This window comes from Gobius niger, assembly GCF_951799975.1.
Source record: "Gobius niger genome assembly, chromosome: 9".
Classification (NCBI taxonomy): Eukaryota; Metazoa; Chordata; class Actinopteri; order Gobiiformes; family Gobiidae; genus Gobius; species Gobius niger.
In genome coordinates this window covers 17,996,371-18,020,455 of record NC_136860.1, presented here as the reverse complement: position 1 = coordinate 18,020,455, position 24,085 = coordinate 17,996,371, and the positions used below count along the sequence as shown (strand labels likewise).

Genomic DNA, 24,085 nt, shown 5'->3' with positions numbered 1-24,085 from the left:
GGCCTGATCAGTTGGCTGATGGACTTCTTAACAGAGCAGCTTCAGCAGGGTTTATGGGGTCCAATCAGATATTCTTTTATCATCAACCGGATCTCCGCAGGGATGTGTCCTGTCGCCACTTGTATTTGTCCTGTGTACCAACGACTGTCAGAGCAGCTATCCAGGTCACCATGTTGTTAAGTTTGTGGACTCTGTCATTGTTTCTCTTTTAAAAGGGCTAAATGCAAGTTTGCCACTTTATACTCACTACTGCTACCTCAGGTCACATGTGTAGCTGCAGCTTCTATATTAAGCTCGTGCATGACGGCAATTTGGACCGGAAGTAAAACTTTTTAAGTGACAGTGCAGGCTTTTAGAGGCAGTTGTGGTGAACAGGTCTGGGCTCATTCTACACATTAGGACATTGCTGGAACATGTGGGGGGAGGAAAATACGTAATTCTAACGTGTTTAAACTCTGTATTGTTCCTTTAAGTCAGAAAGACTGTGAGCATGGTCCTGTATCAGATTTTGTTGAGTGGTGTGAAACTGCCTCTCTAAACATAAACGTGAACAAAACTAAAGAAATGCATCAACTTTGGCAGGAAACCTGTCTCTTCCTCCTGCTTTCAGGCAGCTGCAGTCTGCAAGAAGGCTCATCAACTATAGGCCTGCTTTTATCGCAACGAACTTCTTTTATGAAAATGTTTTATTCCTGTTTTATCTATTCGATTCTTACCTTTTCATTTATCTGAATCACCTTAGCGAAGTGTACAGGGTCAGATGTGTGCAGAAGGCTTAGCCTGATTAATAGCGTTTGTCTTGAGCTATTTTAAGTTGTGCTGATAAGAAATGAAGATAATTAATTAATAACAAATTATTTTTAGAATACTGATATTTTATTATAAGCCATTGTTATTATAAAGGTAACAATAACATGTTGTGTTCAGCACGTCGGACAGCGCCAGTGGTAGTGAGAGTCTCTGTCCACCACTAGAGGCCAGCACAGCCGCACCCTTTATTTTTTACTTGTGACAGAGAAATAAAGCTCAAATTGAAGTGTGCATTGCTTCATTTATAATTAGGCTACATTTAGTCGATAGCATTCACCGTTAAGACTGCCAGTGCCAGACATATTTGGACATGTGCCCCTCAAAACTAAGAGTAAAATGAACAACCTATGAACCTATTTAACCGGGCAGGATGATGCTAACTTCAGACCGGACCATACTCTGGACCGGAACAACCTCAGAGTCTCCATTGGACCTCGCATGTCTAAACTGAGAGGAACGGAGACGGAAGAGGCGCACCACCCCCGGATACCGCTCTGCACACGCGCTCGCCTGGTCGCTTTCAACATGGCCTTTGCTGAGCTCAGCAGGCTGCTCCCCGTTCTGCCGCCAGTAAAGACGCTGTCCAAGATAGAGATGCACAGACTCGACATTCGTTTACACCTCACACCTCAGCCACGTGTTGGACAAATATGGCCTTTTAAAGATGGAATACACGACCCTGACAACAAAGCCATGTTAGACAAGATGAACAATTTATTAACCATTGGGCCTATATGTGGCCGTCTGTAGCTACTCTATTTGAGCAAAAATGTTGTGTTTTTTTAATTCATTGTTTATTTGACTGTATTGCATATAGGCCTACAGTATTATTTATTTTTATTTATTTATTTATGATTCAAAGATGCAAAATCTGATCGTTTATTTCGGACAGTATCTCAGGATTGCAGTGTCCATTATGCTGCAGCTCTGGGGGTTTCTTCCTGCCTCGCATTTGCTCATGGCCAGAGGTTGTGTGTTTTATGAGCTCAGGATGTGGATCGCTCGGCTCTTCACTTCTTCTCTCCATTAGTCACTCTCTGCTCTCTTTATGTGCGCCTCTGTGCGTAATGTGGCTCCAGGGGCCAGTGGTATTGTTCATGTCCACTCCTGCAGCAAGAGTGACAGGCCTTTGTGCGCCACACTGCACTTGGTGGTGTACGCTCAAAATCTGAGAAGGCGGGGCAGAATTGGGAGATAATTCTTAGTTCTTCCTTAAAACCAATTGTACCTAAGTGAGATTTGCCACTGTGTCACGCGCGAACATTTTATGGTGATAGGGCCTACATGATAGGCTAATACATTTGTGTACAGAGGCAGCCACTGTTCAAAATTAAACAGCCTAACTTTGGCTAATGGATCTCACACTGGAGAAAATCTGTTAGTGCTCAGAGTATCATAAAACAGAAACTCGGAAGAAGAAATAAAGTATGAAAGCACAGTTTAAAAGATCATTATGGCTATGCGTAAATCAAAGTATTGCTTAGAGAAATGTTCCAAAATTGTAATTCAGTGACAGGTGGCAAATTCTAACGGTGTGAACAAGCCTATGCATTAAATTCAAACTGGATTATGTCACACCCTGGATTAATTAGTTTGCAAAATGTCATGTTTGACGTAGTAAACCGCGACCTCTAGCGGGCCATTGCGGAAAGAAAAAAAAAAAACCCACTGTAAGTGCACTTGTGAGCGAACATCGGCGCTGCCTCCCTCTGTGGTCTTCGCCACAATGGCCAGGCTCGTCTGAAGGAGCTTCCTCTCTTCCTCTCTGCTGCCGGAGAAGAGACGCCCTTCACCGCGGCAGCACGGCGCACATACTCCCCTGTACACGCCGGAACAGCAGAAACGATGGGGCTCATCTGAAGCAGAAATACGGTAAGCGGATACATTTCCTTTACCAATTGAGAACATTTTTTTTTTTCATTTGTTTTTCTCCGGGTTGTACCCTGACTGCCCCGAACCTGGGGTACAACACCCATAAGAATTAATGAAGTTCATTGCTGCCATGGAGGAAAACCTCTCTGCGGGAGCCGGCCGGCTACACAGTTCTATTTCTAGTTTATTTCACCTTGACCTTAATACGTTTATAGTTTTATCATTGGCATGTATACGTTTTAAAATGTAGCCGCTATTATTTTAATAAAATAATGTCCTGCTGTAAGCCAGTGATCACATAGCCTCAGGATGAAAGCCGACCCATTGTAACAGAGACCGCAGCTGCGCCGCAGATAGCATCCACTACTCTCCGTTTCGCAGACCCAGTCCTATAAAACACAGGCTTAAGCTGCCCTTTTCTGGTGGTGTGGCGGTGCGTAGAGCCATCATCACCAGGCCAGCTGTCTGGAGGATAGAGTATGCAGTGCACACACAGCTGGAAGGAGGTGGGTGCGTTATGTGAATGAATGGAAAAGGCCATAGTCTGAATACACAGGTCTCTGTGGAGTACTATATTATTTAAGAGCATTGATAGATTTGGGCAGAGAAAGCTAAAGGCAGTACTACCTGGAGGATTATAGCATTTTCATATACTTGGTGAGGGTTCTTACCGGCTATGGTTTGTGTTGCAATGTCCAGAAATGAATTGATAAATGATACAATAGTAATACACAACAGAGACCTATGCCAAGGCACTGATTTTACCTTGCAATTGTAAAGAGGCCCACTGAGCCACGTGCTCCAGGTCTATGATAACCTACTGTATCAAGTCAGCATCTTTTGTCGGTTTGTCAAAATGAATGGGTGAATCTGATCCGCTTTATCACTCCATGATTCCACATACAATCATCACATTAAAATTACCTGATTATTTCCTGCCTTTGTAGTTGGCACATGTATCTTCTCTTTTGAAATATAGGCTACCTCACACCACATGTACTTTTATTTTGTTCCACTTGAGAGGACGAGACGGGGCTAAGTTTGCATTCCTGAGCTGTGTGTCAGGTCTTAACTTTCTCTTTTTACTGCCGCTTGTGTTAAAGTGCAGGAGTGTGAGTGAGAGGGCAGCCAGGTGGGCGTGTCAAAGACCCTCCACTGTCTCCCAAAGGTCATACATTTTAATTATTACTTATACGTAAAATGTAAAAAGAGGTTGTGTAATACAGCAGTGGAGTGCTAAAAGCATGATGCAGCAAAATATGGTTGTACTAATTTTGGTCTAAAATGCAAATGCTAAAAATTGACTGCATAGCTTTAAAACGTTACAAAATCTGTGTCCAAGGGCACTGTGTGTGGAATGTTTGTAGTCTTAGGGCTTGTGTGATTTGAGTGGGACAGTGGTACAATAATATGTTAATCAGCAGCTGTTCCTTTGGGTTATCTGCAGTCCAGGGAGGGATTGGAGATGGCTATCACTATAAATATCCCCAGCACAAAGACTTTCACTATTTGAATTAACAGAGGTTTTACTATAAGCTTAGTGGATTGTCTTTCTCTTTCTGCTCTTTTTAATTACTGCGGTATTTTAACTGGTTCAGCTTTCACTAATTCTCTGCATCATATAGCGCAATATACATTACGGTCTTCACTAAAAAACATATAAAAGAAGAAACGCCAGCTGCTTTATCGGAGAGATTATCACTTAATATATCCAGGGCATGTCCAGTACAGGCAGAGGAAGACACAGGCCTAATGGTGTGGGAGCCAGATGTCCTGAGGACCAGGCCCCGGCATGTGATCAACGTATGGCTCTGTCTGCCTTTTGAACCCAGTGTTTGACCAGTTCTAACAGGCTAGTGCTGCTCAGTGTCTGAAAAATATTTAAAAAATGTTTGTTGTAGAAATGATGAAGATATGGGGTTGTAAATTTTGTCATACAGAAACATTTGTAATACGTTCTGATTAGCATTCTGATTAACAGTCCTTTTAACATCATTTAATACAGTGCATCTCAACCTCCTTTTCAGCAAGCACCTGTGTTCATTTTGTCCCATAAGAATAGATTGCATTGACAAGACATCACAACATTAAGAACTAAACTAAACTGTTTAATATTGAGGTGGAGAACAGGCCAGTAGGGAAAACTTGCCGTTTAACTGTCATAATATCAATCAGCATACACACATGAAACAAAAACTGACATAAAGTGTGATGTAAAGTTTCATTTAAACTTCTGTGTAATTCCCTGTGTCAATATAGCAGTGTGTCTTAAAGTTTTCACAGCAAAAATAAAATTCATGAAATATTTAACCTTTCTTCCAGGCAGTGGATCAAAATCACATTGGGATCTGGATCAAAAAGGGTCTAATCTAAACCTAAATTGGACTAAATTAAAAGTTTGAGGACCCACTAGATTTTTCTGGAATCATCCTTTGAGTCATGTTGTTCCTTTACTTCACTCTGAAATCATGACATAAATTCAAGAATGTCCCGAATGCAACTCATATAATGCCGGCCGCCACAGGGCCTTCACCCCGGAGTCTCCCACTTGTACAGTAGCTCCCGCTGTGCGTCCGGCTGAATGCGCTAAACAAACACGCTAATCAGTGTTTGTTTTACATTAGTGTCACTTTGTGCTCTCCTGATTCCCCTCGCGGTGCAGCCAACCAGAACTCTTCTCAGTGACGCACCCTCGCTCCTACAGTGCTCCCCTCTCTGTCCCATCAAAGGGTGCGGCTGAATTTTTCTGACTAAAGGAGGCAACAGTCCGGCACAGACTCCAGCTCTTACCCTGCATGCCTTATTCATAACTGTCCTCGGGTTTGTAATTGATAGTTTTTTTTACCCCGTGGTGCAGATTTTCCACATGGCCTGGTTCACTATGGCTCTTCATGCTCTTCTTGTGGATCAGTGCGTCTTCAGTATATGATTGTAACCCACATTCTGACGCCACGCGCCGGAGATCAGCTCTCAGGGGGTTAACAGCTTTTATTCAAACGCAGGCTTTTGCATTTAGCCATTTTAGCTGAAAAGTATTGTCTGCTCGCTGTGCCCTCTTTCCTATAAAGAGGCATATAACACACATTTACCCTTCGCGGGGGTGATTGATTATTGCTGCCTGATGGGGCCCCCTGCCTCAGCTGTTGCCACGGTAACAGTGGACGCAGCAGTGATGGTGTGGGGATGAGAAATGACTGTCTTCTGTCATAAGGCCCGGTTTTCAAAAAATTATATCCACTGTAGGGCTGAATAGAAATTGTAATTACTACATTGCATTATGGATCCCTTGGATAAAACCGGCTAACCTTGAAATTTAGACCTCTACAACAGCACTTCATATTTTGGTCACGCGTTAATGCTCCTGCACATAGTTAATGTGTGTGAACTGAATACAGATTTTAAAACATAAATTACAAGTATAATCGCAATACCAGTGATAAAAATAACCCTTAGATACAAAATTGTGAAACCCTAATGCTCCGTCCGTGGTGTTATGGTGATGGTGGGATGTGAAGCGCATGTCAGTCCATGTTAGTATGCATTATTTAGAGTGGGTCATGATTACAATAGACAACGAGAAATGTATATCTTATCAATTAGTGTTGGAAACAGTAGAAATATGTTCACATAATTCAAAAATTATGCGAAAATTAATTGTGTCATGTAAGTTTGGGCAAAATAAGTCATAAAAGCAATTAGCCAATCACAAAGGCTGTGTTTATTTCTTTAATACTGGATGTTCGCACATAACATTTGCAATTTTTTTAACCTCTATTGGAATGTAAGTGTTTGACCCACTAACCCAGTAGTTTAGACCTCAACATATTCTGAAATGCATAATCTAATCTAATGCAATTAGATATTCCTCCAATGTCATGTACCCCTTTAGAATATACAGTATATTAAGTCAGTATTTTAGAAATAATGAGAATCTTGGTCCAGTCATTATTGAAACTACATTTAATTATCTTGCCATACAATACATTTTATCTGAAATGTATTCTTTTAATATCTACGTTTTTATTGGACAGAAATGCATTTACATCTTGTCACTGATATGTGAAGAATAACCCTGTTAGTTAAATGAGACTCTCCCGTAGACTGTGATAGGCAGGTGGTTGTCAGGACAACAGCTGGGAGACAGGCACAGAGTAGATTAGGGCCTGAATGGACGGTCATGCATGGGGAAGCACTTACACCCGTACATGAGGCACATGCATTAGAGCCCAGGGATGTCTGTTTCAGGGCACAACATCAAAAGAGGCTGATGAAGATGGATAGATACTGTAGTGGGCTGCAGACAGTGGGCTATTATCGCGGAAAAGTGCTGCGATTTCTGAAAGGATGATGGATAACCTTGCACTAATTATTGATATTGTCACATCTGTGTTGTGCTTTTAAAGCCCACTCCTGTGGTATTAATACAAAGAGCCAAAACTCTACGCTCACAAGTGAAAACAGTGTCTAAATGTGTGTTTTCCGTTTGAACCAGTATTAATTTCGTCGACTAAAATATTTAGTCTTAATTTTAGTCAAAGTGTTATTTTTGACGACTAAAATTGGACTAAAACAAAATTAAAAGTTTCTCATGAGACTAAAACTATGACTAAAATGTCCAGATATTTTAGTCTAAAATAAGACTAAATAAAAATAAAAAAGGAGAGACTAAAATCATCCAAACTTCTTTTGACAGTCTGAAAAAGCCTCATATCATGTAAATTCACTGCCAAATGAACAGGTCTGAGCTTTATTCATGTGGAAGCAGCTCCATGAAGTCGAGGACCATGATTAAATATGATTATAATGAATATTATAAATATAAGTCGACTAAATTAGTCTTAATTTTAGTCGACTAAATTGACATGCAATTTTAGTCGACTAAAACTAGACTAAAATTGAAAAGGTTTTTTTGACTAAATCTTGACTAAAATTAAATGACATTTTAGTCAAAAGACTAAGACTAAGACTAAAATAAAATATGTTTTCAAAATTAACACTGGTTTGAACCCTGTGATTCTAAAGTAAACTATTCCCTCACTCCTTCTGTCTGTCCATATTTTAGGTCCATGTGGCTCCCAAACTTTCGGTGGTGGATCTCAGTTGCTGTGGCTTCCTCAAGTCTGTCTTGACTAACCCATCGTACCTCCTGAGTTTTGGAGCAAACCTCACCTTTTTTTTTACCTCTACGCTGGCCACTCTAAACCATGGACACTGAGTCCACTCACTCGGGCTACTCCAGCCGCTCGGGCAGGTCCAATCGTCATACGTGAGTAGTACTTCCTTCCTGTCCTTGTTGACTATCCAAACCTTATTTTCATCCTCAAGTAATATTTTAGTGGTTTCTGCTGTTCGGAGTAGTATAAACCAAATCGCACAAGAGGCTAAACGTAAGTGTTAGAACAGGAAACAGATACATCCGACACAGTTCAGCGGTTCAAACACATTTTTCTGATTCACTGCAAACGAGAAAGTCCACAGCTCTATCGATCTGTTTTCCCAAATATGCTAGTTATTCTTTTGCTTCTAGACACAAAATTAAGCTTTCTGTTATGATGAAGAAAAAAAAGAAGCACATGAAATACTGATCAGATGTTATTGATGTTATTGTTCCCCCCAGAATAAAATACTGCTTGTCAGAGTAGAACAAGGCTATGTAGATTCAACTCAATGTCGTATTCCCACTTTTTGCAGAGATCGAAGTCGTGAGCGACACAAGGCCAGCAGCAGTAAGGACAGCAGCCGCTCAGAACGGTCTGTTGTCATCAATCCCCCCGACTCCCCGTCACAAGAATCCCCAGTGCACAACGGGGAGCCCCTGCCCGGAGAGCCTGCTCCCGTTGCAGACCAGGGAGAGGAAGCACAGGTACAAACAACCATATCGTGCATGTCAACAAAGAGTTAAGGCTGTGGTTGTGTAATTCTGCAGTAATTACGTACATTCCTCTGAATAATCACAAGACCGAATTCATTCGTCGACTCTGGGCTATGACCTTATAAAGTCACTCTCACAGCTGGCTGCCCACTGACCGCCTGGCACAGAAGAACTGTAATGACGAGAGATGAGATTGGCTGGAGGATTAGACACCCTCCCAGAGGACTGGAGGGTTAGTACAGGGCACATGTGTGATGCTCCTACATTACAGACTCTATTTGTTCAGACACGTAACAGACAAATAAACCTTTTACACACGTATAATGAAATAATAGTCAATTTAATTATAATAAGTCATTTTCCATTCATAGTTTCATCCTAAGGACTGTACTGCTGTGTGGATTTGGAAAGCATTCATGTGTCGCTTTGGTCCAAGTCATGGTCTGATCACATTGAGTTTAATGGCATATGGATGTAAAAGCTTTTAGCGGTTTCTTTAAAGCTTGACCCATTTTGTTCCTTTTCCCGACATTCCCTTTTGGCACGACCACAACATTCCTTGCTGTCATGTGATTGTCAGCTCATGGTGTTCATTGTGGCCAGTGTAAGGTAATCTAGCATTGTAAAAGCGTGCCCCCTCCCCCAGCCCAGTTATACCAAATGGTGTGGTACTGAAGCACCGACATTTACCACCACCTCCAGAGCCAAACCAAACCCAGCCAGGACCTTTGGGAGCAGCTCTAACGCTCACAACGCAGAGGCATTTTCACAAACCGAGATTAGCCGTTGCATCCCTCCAAACGACACTATGAGGAAAGCTGATATGAATAATCCTCTATGTTTACACGAATGCCGATGACATAAGGCGGGAGTGTTGGGTGACAGCCCTGTGTCCCTGTGCGAATGTGAGTCAGAGGAAGAGCGCCAGTTCTGTCACGGAGAGCGGCCATGCTGCTTTGTTAGTCTCTGTGCCAGAAGGCAGCAGCTTCAGTTTCCTTTAGATGTTTGCAGCACCAAAGACTGTTTGTTTCATAGATGATGTATTCACTGCTTTCATCCCCCTAAAAAAAATCCCCCAAATTGTGCGTACTTTGGAGAAAACGTTCAAATTGTCTGACACACAAAGATTATTACTTCCACTAAGCAGCATGTTTTGTACTTGGCAGCCTTATGTGTGCTAAAGACTGTGTTAATGATACAACAAGCACCCAACAAGATTATTATTCTCTTTTCTATCATGAATCCGTTGCCAGAAAAGAACACTGCCAAGTAAACAGCAGCTCCGGTCTGCTTTACTATCTGTGCCTTCATTAAAATCAGGGATACTTAACAAATAATTACCAGCTGGTTTAAACAGGCAATGAGTCTATCTTGAAAAAAAGGGGACCCACGTGCCATTTTATTTACATTCTCCTGTATGATATTGCCAGCGTCAGTCAAAAATGGAGAATACTGAAATCGTGAATGAAATAACAAAAATGAAACATGAGAAAAGGCTGGATATTGGCTACTACGAGGTGTGGTTAGAAAAATGGAAGATGAATGAGTACCCATTGCTGTATATAGGGCAGAGACTAGGGGAGGCCGAGACCAGACTTCAGTCAGCAAGTCAGCTTTCTTCTGTGAAACTGAAGGTAGCAGTAATTTACAGATACTTGTTCACTGCCTTCACCTTAATTGATTTGTATTGTAAATTGGACATTTATAAATAATAAAATAAACTGCTCTTTTGGAAGTGTTGTAGGTTACTTGGAGCACCGTTTGCTGACAGCAGTCGGAACTACACATGATAAATAAAAGTACAAGCCACTATTTTTAGCTAATAACTTGCTAAGAAAACGGGTGGTGCCGTGAGAAAAGCAGTTTGAGTGTTCAGTGATGGTTCATGGACTTAGAAAATGCTGACTTATGGGTTCTATTTATCTATTTACCTATTCCTTATTTATCTCAGTATATATTACACAACAAAATCCAGATTGTACGGATCGGATAATTTTGGCTGTAGAAAAAATACCAACCAACAGATTATTTTACTTAACTTAATTACTACAGAGTCCTCCAGAGAGGCTGTTCTGCAGAGGGGTCAGTTCACAATATCTTTATTTGTTTTGGCTTTTTGCTCCTCATATGAAAATGTAGGTCACTTATTACATGAACTGTAGTTTTCTCTACTAACAAAGGCAGTGTTTTGAGCAAACACATTTCATCCTTATTAAATGTATGCAAGAGTACATGCAAAATACTAAAAAGCTCCTGGGTACAATAAAGGCCTAATGACAAGAATTAATGTCAGCCACAAAGAGGGGAAAAAAGAGTCCCACAGAAGCAGATGTCATTAATGCCTCTGTTGAAAGAATCCTGTCTAAAATGGTCCTGTCGACTGGCAGGAATACAAATGACTCTAATATGCAACGACGGGCCTGAGCGTCTGCAGTAGCAATTCACTTTGTATGTATGAAAGGAGCTTCCTACGGTCTGGACTATTGTTTGGTGCAGCTTGTCATTCTCCGTCACTTTGAAAGGACTTTGACGGTTTGACGTAATGAGAAAAACTCCCAGGCGTTCAAGGACACCATCAATAAATCCCTAGAAACTCAAGTCCTCTATTTATTTCTGAGGAGACCACTATTTATAATTTTGTTTGTAATGTGATTAATTTTTTGCTGCCCGTGAAAATAAACATGTTCTGTTTATATTTTGTTCTGTGTATAAATGATTGAAAAGTGTAACTTTGAGTTGTTTGCCTGTTGTTTCAGGATGATAACTGGGGTGAAACCACGACAGCAGTGACAGGGACGTCTGAGCTGAGTGTGTCCCAGGAGGAGGTAGTGGGTTTGGGGAAGGAGATCCAGGATCGTACTCAGAATGTGCGGCGGTACCTGCCTGTGGCTCTGGGTCTGGTTGTGGGCTTAGTGGTGGCAGCCTCGCCTTTAGTGTTTGTGCTGCTGCCTGCTGTGTTATGGCCGGACCGACTCCAGGCCTGTGGATCAGCCTGTGAGGGCCTTTTCCTCTCCATCTCGTTCAAGCTGCTCATTCTTCTGATGGCTCTCTGGGCTCTGTTCCTGCGGCCGGGCCGGGCCAGTCTGCCCCGTGTGGACGTGTACCGTGGCTTTCTCACCACACTCACTCTGCTGCTCACCATGTCCTACTGGCTCTTCTACGGGGTTCGCATTCTTGATGCTCAGGTGAGAGGAAGCAAGTCGATTTACTTTACATTTTAGAATCAACGTGATTTGCTCATGTGTTGTCATGACTGATTTGTTCCCCCAGGATGAGGACTATCATGGTATTGTCCAGTTTGCGGTGTCTCTTGTGGATTCTCAGCTGTTCGTCCATTATCTGGCTGTGGTTTTACTGGAGCTGCGGGACCTCCAGCCCTGCTACAGTGTGTGCGTAATGCGCTCGACTGACGGAGAGACGCGTCATTACAACATCGGACAACTCAGGTATCATCATTTAATGCACAGTACTTGTAGTGTTGATAGTATGTTATCACACAAGGCCCATTTATTCAGAATTCAGGATGTGAGTTCCCAGTAAAGGGTCATTGCGGTGCCATGCTGAAGCAAGAGTAATTGCAGGCTCATGTCTTCTGAGAAGAAAGGCAAGGGTAATAATTGAGTTACTCATCTGTCTTCCTGTCTGGTTCATTGCAGCCCTTGTTTATAGACACCATAGGAACTGTGCAGAGTTGGGCACAGACCCAATCGCTCGCTCAGCATCACTTTGTTTTGATCAAACTTTGATTGTGACAACGATATGAAGTGTTTACGTGAACCTTATTTACCTTATGTGTTATGTAGTTGCACTGTCACATCAAGGAGTGCTAAGACTGAAACTAAATATTATTTGGAGAGGCGTTTCTTATAAGTTAAGCGCTTGGAGTGTCTACCAGTTCATTCTAGAGCAATTTCTTAGTTACATTAAGTGCTGCACATTAGCTTCTGCTGTAAGCACTATGACGCATACATCAGACTTATGTCACAGTTTAGCTATGTTTTCTAATCAGTCCCTATCAAATAAACCAAACAAATAAATACATTTGATAACGTCTTTTATATGTTCCATGACCTGTAGACAGTCTCTTTAAAGAACTGTCAATAATTCTGATATTTTTCAGTATTCAGAGAGCAGCGCTGTCTATTTTGGAATATTACTACCGAGACTTCCCTGTTCATAACCCAGCCCTCCTCACCGCTTCCAAGCAGCGTTCTGCCAAGCACTTGGCTGGACTCAAGGTCTACAACGTGGATGGTCAGTCCTTTTTTGTAAATCTTGCACCACTTAACTTAACTGATTTAAATATATTATTCTATGTCCCTTTTCTTTTTGCTTATTATTTAAATGTGTATTTTACACAGTTTTTGCAAACAAATGTAGAACATATCTATTTGACTGTAAGTACAGACACAATTCTTTGCAAATTGCATGGTCCAAGTAACTTCATGCACCACCCATTATAATGAGTAGTATCCTGAAACCACTGATGTGCACATACACTAATCTTAGCTTGGCATGTGAAGTACTGCCTCTACTCACTCTTTCTGTTACACATATTGGGCACCATAATGTATTTAAAATGCAGCTCACACCAGTCACCAGACCACTCCACAGAGCAGGCAGACATGATGTGCTGTTAACAGGGATACAGGCCATGATATCATGTCCTTATAGCACCTCACTCACCCAGCCCCCCTTCACTATCAAAGTGCGGCGCAAAGGCCTCAGAGGGGCTGTGGAATTTCAATCCTTAAATAATTCATCAGAGTAGCGCTCGTTTCTCACATTCTGCCACATCTCTCCTTCCTCCTGCAGAGCCGTCTGTAGCTTTTCCTTTTTTTCTCCCTTCAACCCCCACCTTTTATACTCAGTGTATTTACACATGACATTCAGTGCTCATGCCTGTACCAAATACAAGCAGAGCCCCCAGTGTTAATGGGGGCTCTGCTTGTAACATGACTGTAAATATTTCCGTTGGGCTTTTCATTTTCTGTTAAACATTTGACTTTTGTACTTTAGCCCACCTTACCTGTGCTGAATGCACAAATATGCAGATGTGACCATGAATCTTTTATAACCTGCAGGGGTGCATGCTCTCTGTGCTAAAGTTGATGAACATAGACCAGAATTTTCAAATCATAAAACGATCACACAGTTACTCATGTTTCTGGCTCAAAATATCCCAAATTAATAAATTCAAGTAGCTCTGAAAGGATAGGACAGGGTAAAGTGTGCTAATAACTGTGAGTCACTCCTCTCATCTACCTTGCACCACTCCACTAATTGAGACATAGGTCATTAATCATGGTGTGGTGAGGTCAGGGGACCCCTCTCTCCACATCGAGCCAATATGACCAATTTGCCTTTGTCCTGTCCTTCTGGCACAGCTCCGGGGAACGCAGCGGGGGCGCAGCCTGGTAATGGCAATCAGACACGGCCAATGGGCCCAGCTGCCTCCAAACGCAAAGACAGTGCCCATAATGAGCTGTACTATGAGGAGGCCGACTACGAGAGGAGAGTACGCAAGCGCAGAGCCAGGTGAGAGCAAACAAATCTCATCTTCTCTCAGGTAATTTAATCAGAGCGGTGGGTCAGTGACCCATCAGAGACTGAGCGCTGATCACCATTTCATGTTGACAGGCTTGTTGTGGCCGTGGAGGAGGCTTTTACACATGTTCGTCGCATGAAGAAAGAGGACGAACAGGCAACCCCATCTGACATTATGGACGTCCGGGAAGCAGCTCTGGCTGTGTTCCCCTCTATGGCCCGTGCCCTGCAGAAGTACCTCCGCACCACCAGGAGGCAGCACTGCCACAGCATGGAGAGCATTCAGAAACACCTTGCCTTTTGCTTGGTCAATAACATGAGTCCAAAGGTCAGAAGGCTGTTCTGTATGATTATGTCAAGCAGATGATTATGTTTTTATATATATATTTATATATCTGTGTGCAGGCTTTCCTTGAGGCGTACCTGGTCCCAGGGCCCACTCTGCAGTATGGCCCTGAGCGCTGGATGGCCGACCAGTGGACTCTTGTGAGTGAAGCCTCTGTCACTACAGGCCTAAAGCAGGGCACAGAGTTCCTGCTCAAGTGTCTGGACTTTAGCTTAGCTGTCACTGTCAAAGGCATCCCGTACATCCGCCTCACAGAGGAGTATGTCGAGCCCAAGTCTCACAAGTTCCTGCTGCTGCTTCAGTCTGAAACATCAGTTTAGCACACATACAGACTTTGTCCTCACTGCTGGATTACTTAAAACATTTTTCACCATGAAAATAAGTTTTGTACTGTTTTTTGTACTTTTTCCACATAAATATGTGTTTGTATCTGTCCTTGGAGACACAAAACAAATGGACATACACTGGAGGCCCATGGCACAAGTTTCTCTGCTCTGAGCTTTGGTATCAGAGATGACTGTTCAGGTATTCCTATGCACTACAGACACTGTCTCCTGCTGTTATTTACATGTGCCAGTGAGTGCCTGCTGGGTTTTTAACAGAGACCAATGGGCGAATCAGGATGCAGGCAGCGTTAGGTCTACTTTGCCCGGGAGAGGGACAGTAAGTAGTGAACACTGGAATCTGTATCAGCCTGTCTTCTCTTTTAGGTGTTACCATGGTGACCGGGGCATTTTACAAAAGCCTTGTTGCAAACTGAAACCATTGCTGCAAAATGGTCCCTTATGCCTGTATTTAACACTTTTTTGCAAATACTTGTACAGTATTTATACCTAAGTATCCAATATTGTATCCATGTTTTTTATTTCTGACATTTGCTTGAATATTTTCTTCTGTGTATGTCTGAAACGTAGCCTATTGGTGAAGCTAACTGGTATGTAAATATCTGAATGTTTTGTAGTGTCAGACAGTGGTCCGTGCACTGACTGCCATACACAAAAACAGCCAATAGACAGGTTGAATTTAATACAGAAGGATGTGCACACTGGTCCTGGTTTGCCAAAAGTGAGAATAATCACAGAAGTAGCTAATATGTAGCGCCTATTTATCAGTCTGGATTAGTCTGTGTTTTAAAGCGAATGGCCCTGTTTCATTTCGTTTTGACTAATGCAAATATGAAATACATGACCATATTCAGCATTCAAGCACATCTCTAAAGTAAACAATTAAGCGTATTATTAATCCAATCTTGTTCACAATACTGTCTATTTTATTGGCAGTCAAGCTGTTTGTCTGAGGCACTACATTACAAATGCAATGCAGAGATAGAAGGGTGTGTGCCAACAGTATTGCCATGTTGTCACTACAAATCTCATCGTCACTCTGCTGCCACCTAGCGAAACTTGTTGGGACAAAATAAAATAGCCCTTTAGTTCAGTCCACTAGATACGAATTTTCAAGTGTGCAATGGGGACTTGTTTTCTACAGTGACTGCATTTTGGTGAACGCATTGGCCTCACACAACTGTTTACACATGAAACCTCTGCTGAGTGCGGGAGTGACTGAATGCATGATGGACAAAGGAAAAAAACACACGAATGCCCTGTCTATGTGTTATTTTATACAATATAATGTTATTGTGTCAAAGTCACATTTGTAACAATAAAAATTTGTACTGAGCTACTTGAGCTGCTTATCTCACAGTACACATGTTTATTGAAATGGAGCCCACGTCTTTGTGTCATCTAGGGCTGCAACTAACGATTATTTTGTAATCGATTAATCTATCGACTATTTTTACGATTAATCGATTAGTCGCTCGGCTGTGAATGGTGTAGGATAATTTTAATTTTTTTCTATTTTTTTCATCACATAAAGCTAAAGTGGATCCGCTTGAGGACGTGTTGATGGAGTAAACGTAAGTAAATGTTTGTTGGAGGCTCTGGGTGCTAATGCTGCTTCTGATTGGATGAGACACTAAGAGATATTCATGAAATTTACAATGTACAAAGTGTACTACATACACTTGCTATAAAAACAACGTAGGTTTTCATAAAAAATACTACATTTTCATGTAATTTTTGCTCTATTTGAGTCTGTGTGAACCAGAAATTGTCATCTACAAAATAGGGTTTTGTTAAGGCCAGTAATGTCTGTAATGACAAATTCTAAAAGTAGTTATGACGTATTGATCCTTAGCTTATGATCGCATTAAAAGATAGTAGAGGAGTTAGTAGGGAGAGGATGAATTAGCATTTAGATAGAACATTTCCAATCAGATTTACCATTATGTAGGATATAAATCTTTTGTATTTAATCGTACTTTTGGAATACATTAAGAATCTAAGAATGCATTGGTTTTCAACAAAAGATAAAGTAACAGTCCTTGACATGATTCCCCAGTGTCTTGCCTTTCAGTTTGGTCTTTGGATATGCAGCTGGACAAGGCTTTCCTCTGTGGACTGTGTAAGACTGTATTTTGGCTCAACAACAATGCTCTGGACTGGGTCTGTTCAACTGGCCTTTCTGTGTTATTTCAGAGGATGATTCTATGACCAGCCTCCTCAGTCTATCCAGGCCAGTAAGAGAGTAACGTACTGTATATTTGCCATTCTATGTGGTAGAATCAACAATAAAACTGAACTGAACGTAAATATACAAAAGCATCCATTTGTAGAGCTTTAATGAGTCCAGCTGAATGTAGAGAGCTACTGCCATCTATACTTGTCTCTAATGAAAACTGGAAAGTCAGGTAGATCTTAATTTCACTTTATTCATAACATTATTAAACTTGAAGGTCTCAGTTTGCAGCTTTTGTTGTTTTGCCCAGTCTGTGGAGTAAACAAGTATAAGCTTAATCATCATCGTCATCTTCGTCATCATCATCATCTTCGTCGTCATCATCATCTTTATCGTCATCATCTTCCTCCTCGTCGTCATCATCATCATCATCGTCGTCATCATCATCGTCATCCTCAGTGTTGACTTTCCCCGCCAGGACGTCCTCAATCCAGTCCTCCAGCTCCTGAGCAGTGGGCAGGTTCTCGTCACTGTCTATGTCCATCCAGATGCTGTCCGCCTGAGCAAAAGGACACAGCGTTTAGAGAGCTTCTCTGTACTTAACTACTCGATCATGTACTGCACTCACGTCTGTCACATTGACTACTCCAATCTGAGGTCTGAACAGGTCCACATTGAATGTTTTCTCCCAATAGGGGATCAGCTGGGGAAAAAACAAAGCCACGGTGATCACAAAATGTTCAAATGTTACTGTACTAAGTCAATATAAGCTGCTGTGCTTTTTTTGCCCATTGCCTTTTCAACTCCGTTCATTAGATAAGATATTTCTTCATAAAGCATATAGGTTAGGGTGCATATGGGTTGGCAATCACAAGCTTAACCAGCATTACCTTTTCTATTATGACAGGGGTGTCCAAAGTGTGGCCCGAGGGCCAGATGCCGCCCTCATACCAATTTTTGGTGGCCCACAGCCTTCTTGTTTTATTGCCACACATTGCCAGAGATTGTCTTTTTACTCCAATTTTAATAACTCCACGCAATTAAAACCTCAAAAAATAACATTTATTGTGGGACTGAGCTGGCATTATGGTTCTAAGCCTAAATAAAAGTGTGTGGAATTGTTTAAACCTCTCTTAAATACACACAGTTGAACATTTGAATGCATTGATCTGTGGCCCTCCATGCCATGTCTATATACGGCCCCCTGTGAAAAAAGTTTGGACACCCCTGTATTATGATTTGGTGATGTAGAGAAATTACCAAGGGGAAGTCATCTGGGTCAATCCACACAATGCTGAGATCAGGCAGATGTGTGTTGTCTCGAGCCACTTCCTTCAAGATTTCCAGGAACTCAAAACCATCTGAACAAGACGAGAAAGAGCATGTTTTTTTCCCCCCTCTTTGAAACAAATATGTTATGTTCTTACCCGGGTCTTCTTCCTCTGCAAAAGCTACAATGTGGATGCCCTCAATGTCATCCTCCTACAGCGATTGAAAAGTCAACAGGTTTCCAGGCAATGTAATGTTTTGCTTTTGTACATATGAGGGTAATGTAGCCTGTTGGCCACGAGAGGGCGTTCGAGACAAAATGGCTGCATGTGAGGCCTAAATCCAGACCACAGAATCTAAAGACATTTAAAACTCTGTTCTGTTGTTTACTGGCCCAAGACATAAGGTAAGTGTAAGGCAATTTAATTTATCAAATATTCACAAAGGATAATCCCTCAGACAGACATAACCGATTGTTTTATTTCACACTCACCCACGTTTCAAACATGTCTTCAGCACGCAACTTCCTCAGGGTCGGCCTGTTATCACAGAAAACGCTCACTTAAAATGACTTAACTTGTTTGTGTTAATTATGTGTATGTATTTTATCCACAGATATCTGTATTTCACCGTCTGTGCTCATTGATAAAGTCCACCAGCTCCTCTTCTGTGTGGGGCTTGCCTGGGACGGTCACTGGCTCCTCCATGAACGGTTCATAGAAGTCCACCTCATTCAGCTTCAAGGTCAGTTCTTTGGCCACCTGGAGGGTCACGATGAAAACAATACTGTTATGAAGCTGACTTTTTATTTAAATGTATTTGACTGTTTACTTACTGATTTCTCAAAAGTGGCAAAGAACCTTATGTATGGCTGGAACTGCTCTGCGGCTTCTTTAAATGCCTCATAGTCTGGACAAATAAATTATTGATACATAAAGTTACTTAAAGTCAGCAGCAGTTCTGTACTGCACTTCACATAGTCTTGTTTGTGTTTCGCTATGAACAGCTGATGTGATGTTTCCATTAGGATTACAAATAGCTGAACTTTGACCTCTCCCAAGTGGGTTTGAGAAGTTTGATAGGATGTAGCTCATCACTACTTGAACTTCCATAGCAGACCAGAGATCACAATAAGGCCTTGGCAGTTATATCAGTGGTAAAAATGGATTTGTAAATCCAAAGAGATGAGGAAGTGCTAAGTTGTGCTATAATAAGGCATGACTTCCATCACACACAAAGCTGTCAGAATCAGAATTAGTATTGCAGTTTGCTGATGAAAAATTCCATTGTCAAACGTACGCTCTGATTCTTCATTTTTGAAGTATCCAATCAGACGGATGTCCTCCTCCATCCGGTCAAAGGCTCGGAGCTCCAGTGCATTATCTATGACTTCAACAGGATCCTCCAACAGCTGAAGAGCAGCAGGAGAGCAGCACAGTTACGTCTAAGGTAAGATAAGTGCAATGGCTTTTAAAACGGCAGCTCACATCCAATAGAAACTCTGCCAAAGTATTCGCCGACAGCAAGCCATCAAACTCAATAACATGGTCCGCCTTAAAGACATAGACACTGCCCTCCTCCTCCAGGCCTGAGTGCGGGAAAACAATTATTTACACATTCAAGAGCAACAGCTTAAAGTGCATAGGCATTAAAAAAGTGCTTACCCAGCCTTTGGGCCACTTTTGCATCTTTTTGGGAGTCTACCATCCCAAACCCTATATCCTTGTCTTCCATCACTTGTGCTAGAAGCTAGACATAAAATAAAAACAAAATCAAACCATAGCAGGTGATGACCCTGGTGTGCATGAGCATGTGCAATGTGCAAGAGTAGCATCTGCAGGCCCCAAATGATTAACAGTACACTGCCTTGTACCAAATACAAGGAATAGGGGCATTGCTTTTGAAGATCTGAGTGACATCTCTATTTCGTTGCAGTATACTGGGATAATATTTGCTCTGAGACCTGTCTTCACATACTCGGGTACCTGGTCAGAAGTCACACCTGTGCCATGTCAAATATGTAAAGCTACATATCCCGGTGGCTACGTGGGCTAGAGTCGTGTTACACAGGAGATCAGAGGGTAAGCCACTGTGCCTTGTTGTAACTGGAGACCGAATGCTGAATGCACAGGGGCCAGTGCCTTCAACTGTGTGAGATGAAAGATGTGTGATTGAAGAGATCTGCATGAGGTCACCTTGAATGTGCAGTGTGTGAGCTCCAGGATGTCTTTGGCCTTTTCAAACACAGTCAAGATTCCTTTTTTGTTACACCAACCAAATATAAAATGCATCCCTATTTATAAATTGGCCTTAGACACACATGCATCTTACATTGCAAAAAAACAACAACACTATTTCAGTCATTTTGTGATTATATTTGGACATTATACTATCTTTCTGTACCTCCAGCACCAACTCCGTCATCTGGTGTTGCTTCTGCTGCTCCTTGTTGTCCGGGATAGGCTTATGGTAAAACAGGCAAAGCATGGTGTACTTCTTCATGGCTTTCTTGTAGTTTTTGTCATTGATGTCAATAACCCGGTCTTCCCCATCGTATTGTGGCAAGTCCAAGCCCTTCTCGGATGTCGCTGCAGGCACCAGGCTCAGGCACTGGAGCATGAGCAACCAGAGGGCCAGCAGCTCCATGGTCCACTTAGTAAAAAAGTGTATAATTTAGTTTACAGGCGGAAAAAACAGTAAGTATAAGAGTCAAAAGTTATTCAAGCAAGTAATCCCAAGCAGCGAGCATCCTCAGGTCTTGGCCCCCCTTTTGTAGCGGACACAATGAAGACAGCGGCTACCGTGGGCCTTGTGCTTCACTGCGAGACAGATACCATACATAGCAGCCCGGCTCTATCCTCTTGTAGGACAGGCCCATTTTTAGGAGACCAGTTGTTTGAATGCTATAAATACCCAACAGAGAGAGTCAGGGAGAGACGGAGCAGGACAACAGTGGTGAGGGGGGGGTCAATAAAAGGTTACAGTCACATCTCATGAGGATACGAGATGTGAACGGAAATTGGAAGCGCAGTTGTGTTTTAAGTGGTTTATACAGCAGCAGAATGTGGAAGTAGTTTTGTAGTTAGGACTTGTTTGCGTGGCATCACAAGCAGCTACCAAAAATACACATCCCAACAGGTGTGTGAGAGGCACCTGAATAATGTCTGGAAGCAAACTAGTCTGCTCATGTGAGTGCCATAAAAGCAGAAATGTATTCTACTTTGCTTCTATCTGGTCATATACGCTTGCTTCTCTGGTGACACAATGGCAACATCTGGTGCTCACTCTGTCGCAGTCCTTCTCATTTCCTCTGTGCAATTCAAAATCAGTTTGAAAGGCCGTCTGCTGCCATCTGCTGCCAGAACAAAGCCCCGCGCTCCACTTTGTACAAGAAACACGAAGCACAAGTACAAAAAGTTACAAATATTTGTTCGGCCCCCTAATCTGAATTTTGATACTCTCTCTGGCCCATGCATCCTGATGACACCGGTCTGGCTTCCATTGTTTTTGCGCACACTGATGTGGGATGAATGAACCTACAGTCTGACGTGCATTGTCTTCACTAAATGGAAGGTTGTTAATGTTGAGACTCCTGTTCAAGGAAAAGGAATAAAAAAAGGCTCCTTTCGATTTCGTTTTATTGTGCAGCTCAGTTGTTGACGTTGATCCGAAGCAGAACTGGGGATTTCATTACTTCCTCTTTAGGTTTCACTGACTGAGCAACCAAATAAAGAGCTATACCGTGCTCACATTAGTGCTCTTAACTGCTTCTTGTCTCCCATGGTTAGTGGAACTAGCTGTTCACATGCTCTTTGTGCTGACGAGTGATTAAAACACTGTGGACACTTGAAAGTAAATCAAAATCTAAAAGTATAGAGTGCTTTTACCCTTAGCACATTCAAACTTTGTAATCATGGATGTCCTGAGATAAGCTTTGAGGATTTTCCATTGTACCACTAACTGTGCTGTATACTCTGACCTGTTTCCAGGAGCAAAATTGATCCCTAGGACAGATTGACAATATTCAAAGTAATTACTTGCTATAACTTGTTGTGGTACAGTAATTTTATTGTTACAACTTAGCGAATGAAACAACTTCAGCATAGTGGAGAAAAATGCTGCTGTACTTTTAAATGTAAAGCTTTATTTTGCGGCGAAGTTGGAGATGATCTCACTCTGCTGTATCTGCGCAGTCCACCCCTCCTTGATGTACTGATGGTAGGGGTCGTTCGAGTGCTCCTGTCTCTTGGACTTGACCGTGCTGACCAGAATGGCCACTATGATGAATGCAAACAGACCGAGCATCACAGCCAGATAGCAGAGGATGTCTGCGTTATTGTCCCTCTCTTCTCCAGATGAAGCCGTTACATTACGCTCCCAGTCATTCAGGAGGCTCGCCAAAGCCCCAGTGAGGGATTCCTCCAGGTTTGCAGTTAGATTGGACCAATCGGACACAGACAGCTAGTGAAAAGAAAATAGGGTTAATGTGAAAGACAGGTCTGAATACTTCCACCTCTGGTTTGGGCTGTTGTAACATTTCTAATTTTGTAGTGCAATTTTTTGTGATTTAAAAGCACCAAAGGGAAGTAGTTCAAACAAGTTGCCATACCAACCTTTTGAATCAGTTTTGTTGGCCTCATCATTAGAAACTAAAAGCCGAAACCTTGGTGAGAGAACAGAGGAAAACACAATCCCTGCAGTCTTTCACAGCTTGTGTTACATTAGCCTTTTTAATCTTATTTGCCTAAGAGGCAGCAGAGAGGAAGAGGCTGTGCCACACGACCTTGGGAATGTTTTTATCAGTTATTTACTTGGGCTGATAAAGACAGAAAAGGTGCATACGTCATTTTAACCCACTTGAGGCAGTGTATTTATGAGACATTAGGAGTGTCTGTGGGATAGATGCAGGTTTCTCAAAACAAATGAGGGTTTGTAATTATGATAAAGATTTGGATTAGATATTTGTACATCAAAGGGGCGTCTCATGTTCAACTTTTAGAATAGTATACTTCAGACTCATTGCCACAAAAACTGCTGTGGACCCAGTGTTGGGAAGTACCTTGTACATGTATTTAGAATGTGTATTTGGAATACTCATTTTGAGTAACTGTATTCTGGTAAAGTTACACTTTCATTTGAGAGTATTTAGAATACAGTTACTTTCCAAATATCAAGGGGATACATCCCAGATTGATTGATTGATTGATTGATTGATTGATTGATAAACTTTATTGTCCTCAATGAGGAAATTTGTCTTGGGCTCATTGCCCGCAGCTGTCACACATACAGTACAACCATTCATATAAAACAATTCAGTTAGTCAGTGCAGCCAGTACATAACAATAAAGCAATTCAGTTCATTTTAGTTCTGACGCATCTTCACCTGCTCTTTATCCTTCAGTTTGTTTAAAAGAGACACAGAGTTGGGGAGAAATGAGAGCTTGTATCTGTTGCTCTTGAAACGGTGTGCTCTATTCAATCATTAACTTTAGCTTATTAAGAAAGAACTTTTAATATTGACCTGTTTTTAATCCTAAAAATAAATTAAAGATTTAAACGTCTTAAGTTCATACAAACACTGCACGTGTCACATGACGCTTTATTTGCTGCTCTATTTGTTGAGTTAAAGAGATCCTCATTAATGAGAAGTAAGTTTATAACAGGTGTTCCAACAGTCGTAGTGATTTTTGTAAGTATACGCCATAAATATAATGCTAATCAATGTGAAAGTATTCAAAGTGTTCAGAATATAGTACTCTGATTAAACAAAATAACGAAATACGTTATAAAATACATGTTATGTCAAATATTCAGTATTCAGCAACTAAATACAATTTCAAAGTATTGTC

The 24,085-nt window shown here is 41.7% G+C and overlaps 3 protein-coding genes across 3 annotated transcripts; 1 reads left to right on the top strand and 2 right to left on the bottom strand.

The window, feature by feature from the left end:
• Window positions 1-2,618: 2,618 nt before the first annotated feature.
• On the top strand, window positions 2,619-16,126 carry LOC306967487 (vang-like protein 1). The gene is made up of 9 exons (XM_079562548.1): window positions 2,619-2,682; window positions 7,745-7,948; window positions 8,374-8,545; window positions 11,311-11,739; window positions 11,825-12,000; window positions 12,675-12,808; window positions 13,942-14,092; window positions 14,195-14,429; window positions 14,507-16,126. The coding sequence occupies exons 2-9, from the start codon at window positions 7,887-7,889 to the stop codon at window positions 14,765-14,767; spliced, it is 1,620 nt and encodes a 539-aa protein (XP_079418674.1). The 5' UTR covers window positions 2,619-2,682; window positions 7,745-7,886; the 3' UTR covers window positions 14,768-16,126.
• A 1,151-nt stretch (window positions 16,127-17,277) lies between these two features.
• Window positions 17,278-20,882, bottom strand: casq2 (calsequestrin 2; the record flags this gene model as incomplete). The annotated part of the gene is made up of 11 exons (XM_079563075.1): window positions 17,278-17,526; window positions 17,596-17,670; window positions 18,228-18,328; window positions 18,395-18,449; window positions 18,730-18,775; window positions 18,867-18,997; window positions 19,072-19,145; window positions 19,536-19,647; window positions 19,724-19,824; window positions 19,901-19,985; window positions 20,640-20,882. The coding sequence occupies 11 exons, from the start codon at window positions 20,880-20,882 to the stop codon at window positions 17,302-17,304; spliced, it is 1,248 nt and encodes a 415-aa protein (XP_079419201.1). The 3' UTR covers window positions 17,278-17,301.
• Window positions 20,883-22,379: 1,497 nt separating this feature from the next.
• LOC306967560 (potassium voltage-gated channel subfamily E member 2-like) lies at window positions 22,380-22,773 on the bottom strand (the record flags this gene model as incomplete). Its single annotated transcript, XM_079562642.1, has 2 exons — window positions 22,380-22,697; window positions 22,744-22,773. 2 exons carry the CDS (start codon window positions 22,771-22,773, stop codon window positions 22,380-22,382), a joined length of 348 nt encoding a protein of 115 aa, XP_079418768.1.
• Window positions 22,774-24,085: the final 1,312 nt, after the last annotated feature.

Coding starts and splice junctions, on each gene's coding strand:
- LOC306967487 (XM_079562548.1), top strand. CDS start 7,887: ATGGACACTGAGTCCACTCACTCGGGCTACTCCAGCCGCTCGGGCAGG. Junction 7,949..8,373: donor GGCAGGTCCAATCGTCATAC/GTGAGTAGTACT, acceptor CACTTTTTGCAG/AGATCGAAGTCGTGAGCGAC. Junction 14,093..14,194: donor GTACGCAAGCGCAGAGCCAG/GTGAGAGCAAAC, acceptor TCATGTTGACAG/GCTTGTTGTGGCCGTGGAGG.